This window comes from Sciurus carolinensis, chromosome 8, assembly GCF_902686445.1.
Source record: "Sciurus carolinensis chromosome 8, mSciCar1.2, whole genome shotgun sequence".
Classification (NCBI taxonomy): domain Eukaryota; kingdom Metazoa; phylum Chordata; class Mammalia; order Rodentia; family Sciuridae; genus Sciurus; species Sciurus carolinensis.
This window is the reverse complement of record NC_062220.1, coordinates 104,858,287-104,872,393: the sequence shown is the minus strand read 5'-3', so window position 1 is coordinate 104,872,393 and position 14,107 is coordinate 104,858,287. Positions and strand designations below refer to the sequence as shown.

General features: G+C 41.6%; 1 protein-coding gene across 4 annotated transcripts in view; it reads left to right on the top strand.

Moving 5' to 3' along the window:
• The window catches only part of Tns3 (tensin 3), a 271,594-nt gene that overhangs the window by 243,550 nt on the left and 13,937 nt on the right, over positions 1-14,107 (top strand). For all 4 annotated transcript variants that reach the window (XM_047560438.1, XM_047560439.1, XM_047560437.1 and 1 more), the window contains exons 23-27: positions 254-340; positions 5,060-5,191; positions 9,935-10,030; positions 10,816-10,893; positions 11,749-11,826. In XM_047560438.1, coding sequence (XP_047416394.1) covers positions 254-340; positions 5,060-5,191; positions 9,935-10,030; positions 10,816-10,893; positions 11,749-11,826 — 471 coding nt within the window. The remainder of the gene's footprint in view (positions 1-253; positions 341-5,059; positions 5,192-9,934; positions 10,031-10,815; positions 10,894-11,748; positions 11,827-14,107) is intronic.

Here is a 14,107-nt window from a genome sequence, read left to right as displayed (position 1 = left end):
TTGCATCCTACCTTTCTATGTATTTTAAATATGCATTGCAAAATCCCAAAGTATCATGTTGTGATGTTCTGTCTTATAAAACAGTAGCTGTCTCCTCCGACTTACTAATTTCAAATGTAGTTCCTTCCCCAAAGAACATTCACATCCTCCTTCATCCCTAGGCATGGGATTTGGATTTGTAGGAATATCATAGATATGAAGGTATAATAAAAAATGTCCTTTGCAATCACCATTTTATAATTTTGTTTTATAGATAGTCCAGGTGATAAACTTGTGATTGTGAAGTTTGTTCAAGACACTTCCAAATTCTGGTACAAGGCAGATATTTCAAGAGAACAAGGTATGTGGGAAGGGTGAGTGTTAGGGGTCGCTGGCTCAGTTGTGGCTCGCCGGTAGCTCCCAGAAAAAACGCTCCGCAGATACGAGATCTCACGCAAAAGACTTTATTTATGGGGACGGATAAGGTCCGCTGGGGTGGAAAAAGAAAAGAAAGAGAGAAGATGGCATATGGCTTCTCCCAGATATTGGAATTTCGCAGGCTGGGAGGAACCAATCGCGGAGGAGAATTCTTGCAGACTGACTGATGGACCAATAACATGTTAGGACATAACGTGGGAGGCAGGAAGATGACGGCAGCGTAAGCCGGAAATTCCTGTAACGGAAGAGGCAGGCGGAGCGCAGATTGACAAGCGTTAGGAGGCAGAAAATTCCTGTAACGGGAGAGATGGGTGGCTTTATACCTTACAGTGAGGGCTCCCTCGGACATTAGTCCTCCTCAGTGCCCAGGCTCCTGTGTGAAGGGGGAACCTGTAGGAGCAATATCTTGGTGCCATGGCTGAGGCCTGGATAGTCACAACAAGGCAACACTTTATTTTATTACATGCCTCTGGGGAAAATCCCATGGCCTTTAAGTTTTTATAGGAAATACTTGGTACTAATGAGGGAGTTGGTGAAGGATGGGCACCAGCTCTCAGCATGCCAACATTCAGGGTATAATTTCTGGCTGCTTCTATGAGCCAGCAGTTTGCCGGTGCTGCCAACCGATGACTACTGACTTGCCCATGTCTCCACTGAGGAGTGAGGTCCTGAGCCACAGAGGATGAGGGTCAGGATGGAGGGAAAGGTGTCAAGAAATTATTAATCTACTCGAGCAACTGAGTTATGTTTTTTTTTTTTTTTTTTTTTTTTTTAGTTTGGTACTGGGGAATGAATCCAGGAAAACCTTCTACCACTGATCTATATTATCAACCCTTTTTGATTTTTATTTAGGACAGGGTCTCACTAAGTTTGCCTGGGCTGCCCTGAAACTTATGATCTTCTTGCTTCAGCCTCCTGAGTCATTGGGTTTACAGGTGTGAGCTACCATGCTCAGCAAGTGTTGTTTTTTACCAGAATATGAGTAGACATTTCAACAGGAGGCTAGCAAGCCATTCCCGTGGCTATCCCTCCTAGAAGCATGTGTTAGTCAGCTTTGAATTGCAGTGACAAAATACCTGAGATAAGCAACTTAAAAGGAGAAAAGATTTATTTTGGCCCTTTCAGAAGTTTCAGTCCATGGTCAACCAACTCCATTGCTTTTATACCTGTGGTGAAACAGAACATCTTGGAGGGGAGCACATGGTAGAACAAAGCTGCTCACCTCATGGGGTCCAAGAAGCAGAAAGAGAGGAAGGGGTCAGGGTCCCAATATTCCTTTGCAGGGCGTGTCCCCAGTGGCCTGCTTCTCCAACCAGGGCCCACATGCTAAAGGTTACACCACATCCCAATAGCATCATCATCTGGGGACCAAGCCTTCAACGAACTTTTGGGAAGCACTTAAGATCTAGTTCATATCTCGGCAGCCCCTTGGTGATGAGTGTCCATTCTTTAGACGAATTTTACAAGTCCCCACTGCACCACTGCTCTGCCCACAGGGAGCTGCTGCCCTCATTCCTGGAAATCATTTTGATGGCTGGTAGAGCTCATGGAGCCTGGTGCATTCTTCAGAAGCGTTGGTGTGCACAAGGCAGGGCCATGTCCCGGTGGCTGGGAGATGGGTCAGGATCCCTAGGAAGCAAAATGAATCTCAAGGGCTGTTTGGTGAATGCTGAACTGCAAAAGAGAATTGGGTAACTTAAAGCAGTGAGAAGTAGAGAGGTTCCCATAGTTGGTAAAACGCCCATTTGGCTACTCCATGCCTGTGTTTTTCTTTTTCTTTTTTTCTTTCTTTTCAACTTCGGAAGAACATCATGCTCCCTCCTGATGATTATGTTTTAGAAAATACTGAAGTGACCGAAAAATAGCGCTGCCCAACTCTCCATTGAAATTCTGCTCTTTGATTATGTAGATGATAGAAATTCTAAGAATGTGAATTTCTTCTCATGAGCTCAATGAAGCTATTGTTATTTTAAATCGAAGGGAGGTGGGGGGAGAAAGCCCATGATCTGGGAAGACTTATTTCTTTGAACTGACTCTTGTGAGAAGCTGCCCACCAAGTCTGAGGCCTCCTGGTGGGCAGATGGCCCTGTTCTTGTTGCCACCATGCCCCTCTGAGGATTGCTGCCTCTGATGCCTCCACAGCTCATCCAGCTGGAGGTGCCTGCTGAGCACGGTGTTCTAGAGGATTCTGCACAGACCACCCCATGTTGGCACTGTCCTCTAGACATGATGGTGTGCTGGGCTAGGTCACTCCCTTCTCACTGTGCAGTGTCACTGAAGCAAAGGGATTCAGGAGAGACAGACTAGGCTTGGAACTCACCATCTGATTCCCTGGGAAGGTGGAGATGGCAGGGCCTGCTTCCTAGGGTTGCTGAGAGAGGTGCTAAGAGGAAAGGAACCACAGCTGCTGTCACCCACCAGATTCACAGTAAATGGTAGGGGTATTGCCATCTGCATTGATCAGCTTTCTGTTACTATAACAAAATCCTGAGGCAGTTAACTTGTAAGAAAAAAGATTTATTTTGTCTCTTGGTTCTGGAGGCTCTTGTCCAACATTAGGTTGTCCCATTGCTTTGGGCCTCTGGCAAGGATAGCGAATCACACAGGATGGGAGCGCAGTGGAGCAAAACTGCTTGCATCACAAGCCTAAGCACAGAAGAGACCAGAGGCCCACAATCCCCTTTGTATGCACACCCCTAATGACCTAAAAACCTTCCACTGGGCCCTACCACCCAGAGTTTCCACCACTCCTCAATAGTACCACCCTGAGGACCAAGCCTTCACCTCAGGACCTCTGGAGGACATTCAACATTGAAGCTAGAGCAGTATCATTAGCCTGACCTTTTGCACACATTTAAGAAGCTTTGGGTGGGCTGGGCGCAGTGGTGCATACCGGTAATTCCAGTGACTTGAGAGGCTGAGACAAGAGGATCACAACTTTGAGTCCAACCTGGCTAACTTTCAAATAAAAATCGAAAGGGTTGGGGCTGTGATAGCTTAGTGATAGAGTACCCTTGGGTTTGATCACCAGTACAAACAAACAAACAAAAAAACACATTTGAGTGAACCTCATCTCAAAACAGCTAACATGTGCACTAGTTGGTGATTTTTCCAATTCAGCTCTAAAGCATATTTTCCTCCATTAACTGTGGGACATACCTTTTCTAAGAAAGTGACAATGACATTTCACAGAGATGCAGAAGAGAAAAATCAAAACAAGCAGTCTCTGTGGAGTGGAATTTGTCAAAAGTTACTGTCACGAGAAACTTTCTTGGGGTTTTCCAAGTTGAAAATAAAAATGCCTCAGGAGGACAAAGGGATCATGAAGTAAAATTGAAAGAAGTCATTGTCCCAATTGTACCATCTCAGACCATTGTTTCTCTTGTCTGTGAAATTAGTCATTGCAGGGAAAGAGTATGAGAAGGTAGGCAGTGACTTACCTCCCTGCCTCTGCATGGGGAATGTGATGCCAGTGGAGGGCAGAGCACTTGCCTGCTATATTCTATATGTACGTGTTCCTTTTTCCAACTATAGCTTGCTGAGCGCTTGTGTTGGGCAGTTTTCTATTAGTGTGACAAAATGCCTGAGATAATCAGATTAAGAAGAGGAAAGGTTTATTTTGTTCAGTTTCCAAAGTTTCAGTCCATGCTTCTTGATCTTGTGTGGTTGAACATTCTTCCAAACCATGGCAGCCCCTCAGCCTATTTCTGTTTCAAAATTAGTGAGTGCAAAATTATACTTCAGCTCCCCTTCACCGGTGCATGAGGACAGGGCCCTTTGTGCGTATGTGGCCCTGGCTTCTGAGGATTTGTTGGGAAGTCTAAAGTCCTACAAGGTTGTAATAACCACTTACCACCAGGCAGTAAAATCATGACTTTAGTAACAAAAGCAAGCTCTGGTGAGGCATATTAAAATTGAAACAACAGCAACAAAAAGTTTCTGTAAATGATTATTCTCCCCTATTTTGAAAAAGTAATACATGTTCAGCCTCCAAATGGATGAAATATATTATGAGAAAAAAATGCACTGGGACACAGAGTCTGGAGGCTTTTCCTTTGCATACCCAGGTTCCATGCCCACTTTGGCCACATCAGCCACACTTGAATCAGGTGGCTGTAGCCGGGCTGGCTCTGACAGCACAGTAGCAGGCATGTGCTGTGAGATCACCTGTTCTCTCCTTTCTGTCTTCTCCCTGATCAACTGCATGGACAACAGGAAGGGAATTTGCTGCATCCATGGTTTTCTTCTGTCCACACTGAGGGAGTCTGGCTGGGTTTTTACTAATCCAGTTTGGAAAAAGAGATGAGAGGAAGGGACTGCCTCAGTCCACTTTCTGCTGCTGTAACAACATCTGAGAGTGGGTGATTTCTAGAGTAGAGGTTTATTTTGACTCATGATTCTGCAGACTGGGAAGTCCAAAGCTATGACATTAGTGTGAGTTATGTGCTCCAGTATCTGCGAATTAACCCACTTCCTGAGAGAGCATTCTTCTGTTTATTATACTGTGAATCAAACTTCAACCTGAATCTTAGAGGAAACAAACTGTATTCAGACACAACAGGGGCCATCCCAAGGTCATGAGTGGGCATCAACATTTGTCCACTCTGCAGTCGTTCATGCCTTTCTCCTCCTCTTCCTCTAGCCATTACCATGTTGAAGGACAAAGAGCCAGGATCATTCATCGTTAGGGACAGTCACTCCTTTCGAGGAGCCTATGGCCTGGCCATGAAGGTTGCCACACCTCCTCCTTCAGTCTTGCAGATGAACAAGAAAGGTGAGTTCCCCTGGATCTGATCTTTTCAACTAATTGATTCAGAGTGTCTGTTGGTTTATTTTGATGCAAATAAGGTGGTAGATGACTTAGAGCAGTACTCACAGGTTTCTTTAGTATATATTTTTTCAGGTATGTTTTCCTAAGTACTTACCTTGTTCAAGACATAATATTATTTATAAGTTCCATTTTCTAACATTTTGAATAGGTAATCCATCCCACTATTTAGAAATTGGAAAAATAGAACGAGGCATCTACTAAGGCACCTGGTTTCTATTTCAGCCCTGTTCACCTCACTACCCGCTTTCCTCCCTTGGAGAACCATTGGCAATACGTTCTTGTGTGTCTTTTTACTGATTGTATATCCAAATGTAGGCAAGTGTGCATTTTCCTCTTTTTTTTTAATTATATAAAAAGTAGCATATTATGTGCATTCTTCTTTATGTGTGTGTGGTGGTAGGAATTGAACCTCAGGCCTCACACATGCTAGGTAAGTGTTCTACCACTGAGTCACATCTCCAGCCTGATGTACTGTTCTTATATCTACATCTGATAGAGTGTATTTAGATTGATTTATTGTGATATTAGTACAGGTCTAGGGTCATTTGATTATTCCTTCTCAAGGAAAGGACTATGCCTTTTTACTGGTGTTGTTCCAGCACATTCTTCAAGGCAATAGTAGGATCTGAGTTATGTTTAAGGATAAAGTAACCTTCTAGTTGTTTGCTTTTTGTTGATGTCATTTTCTTTTGTTGTTTTTGCTGCTTTTTGTCTTGAAATACAACCAAACCTAGAAAAGTTTATAATGTCTACATGTACAGTCAAACATGATTCTAAAGCAAATATGCATTTAACCATAGCCCAAGAGCAGGAACCTGTCAGGAGGCTCCGTGTGCCCCTTTCTCCTGTGTTAGAATCCGGCAGCCCCACTGTTTTGAGGAATTCCATGATCCCAGACTTGATCCCATGTTGCCCTTTAGGCTGCCTCTCTGATCTTTCGATATGTCCCCATTAGTCTGGGAGCAGTCCCGGCTTCTGAAACAGCAATCATGTTTCTAGTTTGCTTTGGACTTCCCCTGCCTCAGTCATTTCTCCACATCCCTGGTGCTGTGTACTTGGGTAGGGTACCTAGGAACCAGGATCTCATCACGATGTGTCCACTTTGAGACCAGTGTATCATTGCCTCTTTCCGGTGCATGGAGCTGGGAAGCATGCTATTTCTAAGACTTCATGAGCTCATCCAGATGCTGCTGATTCAAGTACAGTATCACAAGGCTGTTTCTTACCTCCTCCATTCCACCTTTGTATGGCCCTCCACAGCTCGAGCCTTAGCTGCTAACAGTATGAATACATTCACTCTCCTGCTCTATCCCCCATACACACTAAAGTTCAAATTACTACATCAATACCATTGCAGACAGTAAACTACTAAGTAAAACGTAATGTTAAAATGTGTTTACGTTAACTGCCAAAATTGTCTATGTTTATCATGAAATGAGAAAACTAATGCAGTATCAATTCTTTTGTTCTTGTTTTGATTCGTTATAAGATTCCCTTATCATATTTTAAAGATTGTTTATAACTGTTCTCATTGTTTGTATCTTTTCCATCTTATAAATATATCGCAGTCTGTTTATTCCATTATTTGTGGAGTCTTGGTTTTCATTTTCAGTTTATTCTTTATATTCTTTTTTTTCCCCTCATCCTGCATTTTTTACCCCTGTAAACATTCATTCTTCTTTACAACCCCACCACAAACTCCAAGGAAAGGAAAAAGATTCTTTTATCCTCCCTGGGATGTGTGGGCTGGGGAAATATCATCTAGTCATTAAGAAGGTGTGTTATTCCATTTATGTAACAAAATACCAGAGATAACTGACATATAAAGATAGAAGATTTATTTTGACTCATGATTCCAGAGGTTTTAGGCCATGGTCTATGGGCCCCATTACTCTTGGGCCCATAGTGAGGTAGAACATCATAGGGTGGGGTACATGGTGGAGCAAAGCTGCTCAGTGGATGGCTGGGACATGAATAAGAAAAAAAAAAAAAAGAAGAAGAAGAAGAAGAAGGGACCAGGCCTTCATTATCCTCTACAAGAACACGTCTTCAGTGACCTAAATACCATTTGGCCCCACCTCTTAAAATATCCACTACCTCCCAATCTGGGGACTAAGTCTTTAATACTTGAACCTTTGAGGAATATTCTAGATCTAAAGTATAGCAGAAGAACTCAGAATAAGCACAGATATTAGAACTTACTGTATTAAGGAAAATGAGACAGATGCCTGGATCCCTCATGCTGTTATGTTTATACCTGAGAAAATTTATCCAGATCCTTAGGTAGATCATCTGCTTGAAGATTTGTGGAGAAAATGGCCTTGGAGTTAAATGTTGAAAAACATGAAGATTTAGTTGTGGAAGGGCTAACCTCTGGCATGGCAGAGATGTTTCCAGAAAGTCAAAAATGGATTCCTTCTGGCAAAGGAAGTGACATGTGAATGAAGGCGTGGGAAATTAGGTTGAGAGGGCACAGGAAGCTCAGTCAGAGCACAGACCTGAACCTATAAGTACTGACAGGGTCTTGAAGTTAAGGAGAAGGAGACCTGCATAGGATGGGGAGAAGAGCTAAACATTAGAAGATTAAATTATAGAGCACCCAGAATTCCAGCATAAGAAGTTCAAAAAAATGCTACTATTGAGTGGAAATGCAAACTTTTATAGCTGAAGAGCTTAATTAGTCCTTATGGTTGACTGTTGCCATGCCTTATTTGGAAACTTGCTGGATGATGATTACAGCAGGAATAAGTATCAGGATAAGAACATCTGGTGAGTAGGTAGAGACGGGAGGTTAACATGGTAGCATAGGCACAAGTGGATAGCAGCTCTGGAATTCTGCTTGGCTCCTTGGTTTCTCTGGAACATTTTAAGGCATTATCTTTTTTTTAAATACAGATGGTGGTATATAAGTTTTCGAACCTCCAGGCATGCATCCAGCCTCAGGTGGACTTTGGACTCAGTCTGAAAATGTAGGCAATGAAATAGAGGATATGAGAAGAGCAGACATCAGGAGTGCCAGGATTTGTTAGTGAGGTTATATCTGGCTGCTGTGTTTTCACTCAGACCCTGGATTTGGTATTTGTGTTCACAGACCAGGGACAGATTTTAGAGAAGTGTTTACCAAACTAGTGAAGAGCTACAGTGAGTCACCACCACCTCTGGCCACCCTGAAACAGGACAGCTGTAGCCATTCAGGGCACTGCTTTGCAGAGTGCCTGGCCAGGAGGATTTCCACTGGACTATTTCCCACAACTGGCATCCAGACCCTTGCTCAGAATCCCTGGTAGTCTGGAATTCATGAGGCATTCTCCTCCCACAGCTCAATAGTTGCATGTCCTTGTCCCCATTTTATTCAATGCAGCCTTTCATGGAATCTCATCATTTCCTTTTCTGTAAAGCTTTACTGCCTGTGAAAATGCTGACATTGTTATTAATATTTTTCACTTAATAGACATCATTTAGGAGCCTACTACAGGTCAAGTTTCCTTTATCTGAAATGCCCAGATTCACTAGTGTTTTAGATTTCTTTTTTTTTTTTTTTTTGAACCGGGAATTCTTGCAGTGTGTTTGAGGGGCCTCCCAAAGGCTCTTCTGCCTGCCACATGATCACTGTGGGGGTTCTCTCCATCCACCTGGCTCATCTCACCACCCAGCTACCATTCTTAAAGTGATTACCAATGCAGTAGATAAATTTCTATTTGGAAGGAGCCTTCTCAGGTATAGCACCTTGCATTTGTGCCTCAAATTTCCCTCTCTCAAATCTTGCCATGCTTCCATTTTTTTTAATTCTTCATTTTTTGTTTTTCATTAGTGTATTTTAGTTATACGTAACAGTGGGGTTCATTTTGACGTATTCATAGATGCCTATAATAAATATGCTCCATTTCATTCCTTAGTTCTTCCCCTTTGCCTCCCTACCTCTTTCCCCCTACCCTCTTTCTCTACTTGCCTTCCTTCCACTTATTTATTGCTTTTTTAATTGATGCATTACAGTTGTACATAAAAGTAGAACTCATGCTGATATAGCATAATATATGTCATACATGTACTTAGCAAAATTTGTTCTATTTCATGGTCTATTTTCTCCCTTTTCCTATCCTTCTTCCCTCCCTCTCTCTCCCCTTCTTCTGTTCTACTGTTCTCCCTTCTATTTTCATGAGATCCCCGTTTTATTCATTCATGTATTTAGGTATCAGGGATTAAACTCAGGGACACTTAACCACTGAACCCAATCCTTTTTATTTTTTATTTTGAGATAGGGTCTCACTAAATTGCTTAGGGCCTAGCTAAGTTGCTGAGGCTGGCTTTGCCATCCTCCTGCCTAAGCCTTCTGAGTCACTGGGTTTATAAGCATGCACCACCACATTCAGTGATTCCCGTTTTAAGTCCTTTCTTCTCTCTTGCTTCCATATATGAGACAGAACATTTCAATCCTTGATTTTGAGTCTGACTTATTTCACTTAGCCTCGTGTTCTTTGGTTCCATCCATTTACCAACAAATGATGTAATTTCATTCTTCTTTGTGGCTGAGTTAAACTCCATTGTAGACCACATGTTCTTTATCCACTTGTCTGTGACAGGCACCTAGCTGATTCCATAACTTGGCTATTGCAAATTGTGCTGTTGTAAACATTGGGATGCTTGTACCACTTGAGTCAATTCATTTTTTAACATTTCATACCATAGCTGGAGATTTGTCCAATGAACTTGTTCGTCATTTTTTGATCGAGTGTACCCCGAAGGGAGTGCGGTTGAAAGGATGCTCCAATGAACCATATTTTGGTGAGTCACGTGAGAGATTTCTCTCTATATCCTGAATACTGGGGGCCTGGATTCCCCTCTGCTGGCTAACCTGAGATTTCAGACAATGGTCGTGATGGTTCATTCATATTTCACTCCCTGGTTCTGGGGAGTCTTCTGATCTGAAATACTATCTCTAAGATAAACTTGATGTACAAAGTTTTGTTAAAAGCTTTGTCAAAAGCAAACAAACAAAAAACACTGGACTAATACTAGAAATTACAGATGTCAGCAAGGTATGGTCTTATTCTGCACACAGATGAGTCCTGATGGGTTGGACCCCAGTGTCATCCCATCCCAGGAGCACTAAGAGGCACATAGGGTTTGAGCAGAGCATCCTTTCTTACCTGTACCTTGATAAGCCACTGCTATTTCACAGGATTGCTAGACAGGCTGCATAAGCCGGCTGCACAAGGCACCAAGAGAATTAAGGCCTTGACATTATCCTGGCCCTTTTAGAAGCACCATGCAGGGATGGTGTATGTGGTACAAGCTGCAGTTATCTCATTTCAGATCCAGACTACCATATGATTTATTATTTATGCTTTGTCAATGATGTGTCTGTGCTAGGAATCCACTGCAATTCCCTCTACTTACTTCTTAGCTGACTTGTTGAACTCGTTGCTTCTTTGAAGTTTCCCACGATAATGGAACATATTAGTTATGAAGACCTCAAGGCTCAGACTTTGCAGTGTTTTCATTTCAGCTGGTAGGGTGGCTGAGCACACATCAGGCTGAGAGGTTGTTTGCTTCTGTTCTCTCCACAGGGAGTCTGACAGCTTTGGTGTGCCAGCATTCCATCACACCCTTGGCCTTGCCCTGCAAGCTGCTCATTCCAGAGAGAGGTATGGACTAACGCTGAGTAGGGTCAACTGCAGTGGTCAAGGCACACACTTCCAGGGATCTGAGGAAATCCATTAAGAAAAATCAGCCTCGATTTCTTTTTTTGGCGGTACTTGGGATCGAACTCAGGGCCTTGTGCTTACAAGGCAAGCACTCTACCAGTTGAGCTATCACCCCAGTCGAAGACTAGATTTATATTCCTGACATGTGTTCTGTGCATAAACCCAACAGAAGAACCAAGGATTCAAGTCAGGGAGAAAGGAGGAGGCCCCACTGCAGCTGGAAACACCCAGACATCTGTCCATCATGGATTCCATTAAAGATTTCCAAGCAGCTACAACAAAAGCAAACAAACAAATCCTCAGACTGAGGGGCCTTCAAGGTCATTTGCATTTAATTTTAATGATTCCACAGAATGGGCAAAATGTTGATATCGTTGAATCCAGGTGATGGCTGAACTGTTTTCTTTATTTTTGTATTTATTTGAAAATATCCATAGTGAAAAAGTTTTGAAAAATAGCACTCAAAGAATAGCAGGATGATTTGATGGTATTTCCCAGCTTTGCTGAGCAGTCTCAGTTTCACATAAAAATGTGACTTAGCTTTTGAAATTTAATTTTTCATATAAATCATTTCAGAGATCAGAAGCAAACTTTGTGGGACCATGTCATCCCTAACATTGTTTGAAATGTGATATTGCTTCTGTGGGCTAGATCATGATCCTCAACAGAAACTCTGAACTCTGGGAGACCATTGCATGTCACCGTCTGGGAATTCTGTCACCAAATTGACTTGTTCCTAAGGGTTCTTTATTGGGGGCAGCACTCATTTCTATGTTTTCTCTTCCCTTCCTGCAGATCCATTGGAGGAAATAGCAGAAAGTTCTCCCCAAACAGCAGCCAATTCAGCTGCTGAGCTGTTGAAGCAGGGAGCAGGTTAGTGAATGCAGCTTCAATTTCCGTGTCGCCTGGTTGTTGGGCAGAAAAGGAGTTCAGTGACACAACTTCCCTTTCCCTCTCATTATTCGGGTTTCCTTCTTCTCTGTGGACTGTGAAGGAAGTTTCCTTTTATAGACCATTGCACAGAGCTGGGTGGGGAACAGCTGTCAAGAGACAGGACCAGGAATCACAGGCTAGGAATATTGTTCTGACTCAAACAAGACCAAATTCAGTAGAATAAATGTCAAGTCCTGTATTTAGTTTAAGGGAGAATGTAGTAAGACAGGATGTGGGGAACCTGCCTTGCCAGCTGCAAATATAAAAATGTTCCAGAGATGTGACTCAACAATCACTCGACATGAGTCAACAGTTGGACCCAGGCTTCCATGAGCTTGGTGGGAGACACCACCCAGAGCCAGACCTCCACAGGCCAGGCCACTTCTTTAAAGCATTTTTACTAATAGATTTTACTTTTTAGAGCAGTTGCAGATTCACAGCAAAATTGCAAGGAGAGTACAGAATTATCTTGTACAGATGCATGTCCTCCCCCATTTCCAGCATCCCCCACCAGGGTGGTGCAGTTGTTAAAACTGATGAATGTTGATACATCAGAAACTAAAATACAGTTTACATTACTGTTCCCTCTTGGTGTTCTGACTTATATGGATTTGGGAACATGGGTATGGCATGTATCCATCATACATACATAAGGAGTATTATCACCTCCCTAAAATTCCACTCTGCTGCACCTCTTTATCCTTCCCTTCTCTCTAATCCCCAGCAACCACTGATCATTATACTGTCTCCATGGTTTTTCCTTTACCAGAATGTCTTATAATTGGAATCATACAGTATGTAGCCTTTTCAAACTGACTTCTTGCACTTAGTAATATGCATTTAAGTTTCCTTCATGTCTTTTCATAGCTTAATAACTTACTAATTTTTAGCATGGAGTAATATTTCATTGTTTAGATGTACCACAGTTTACTTATCTGTTTACCTACTGAGGATCATCTAGGTTGCTTCCAAGTTTTGTCAATTATGAATAAATCTTGAGTAATCATCTATATTCAGGTTTTTGTGTAGATAGAAGTTTCAGTCTTCTTTGAGTAAATACCAAGGAGTATGATTGCTGGATCACATGAAAACAGTATGTTCAATTTTGCAAGAACTGCAAATCTGTCTTCCAAACTGGCTGCATTCACACCAGCAATGAATGAGTCCTCATTCCACATCCTCACCAACTTTGGCTGGTGTCAGTGTTCAGTTCAGGATCATGGTTATTCTAATGGATGTGTAATGGTATCTCATTTTAGCTTATATTTCCCAGATATTGTAGAGCATTTTTTCATTTGCTCATTTACAATCTGTATATTTTCTTTGGTGTAGTGTCTGTTAAGGTTTTTGGCTCATATTTAATAGGATTGTTTTCTTTTGAATTTTGAGTACATTATATATTTTAGATAACAGATTATTAATCAGATTTGTGTTATGCAAATATTTTCTCCCAGTCTGTGACTTTTGTTTTTATTCTTTAGACCACATTTCCTACAAAGCAAAAAAGTTTTAATTTTAATAAAATTAAATTAGTTTTTGGTATCATATTTAAAATGTCATCACCAAACCCAAGTTCATCAAGTTCATGTAGTTTTTCTTCTCTTATTTTCTAGGACTTTTATAAATTTTGCATTTTTTGTTTGGGTCTCTGATCCATTTTGAATTAATTCTTGTGAAAAGTATAAGAAAATATTTAGATAGTTTTTTATGGGGAGTGGAGTTTGGAATTGGAATTCAGTTGTTCTCACACTATTTGTTGCAAAGACTATCTTCTCTACCGTATTGTCGCTGCTCTTTGTCAAAGATTAGTTGACTATATTTATATGGGTCTATTTCTGGGCTTTATATTTTGTTCCATTGACATTTGTCTTTTTTCCAAAATATCCTTCTATCTTGATTATTGCAGTTTCATTAGAAGCCTTGAAGTTAGGTAGTATCAGTCCTCCAACTTTCCTTCAATATTGTGCTTGCTATTCTGGATCTTGTACCTTTCCATATAAACTTTAGAAGCAGTTTGTTAATATCCACAACATAACTTGCTGAGATTTTAATCAGGATTGCATTGTATCTACACAAAGTTGAGAAGAACTGGCATCTTAACAGTGTTGTGAGTTCCTGTGCCTACAGTTCTTTGATATCTTTCATCAGAGTTTTGTAATTTTTCTCATGTAGATCTTGTATGTAGTTTGTTAACTTTTACATAAGAAATTTTGGGGGTGTT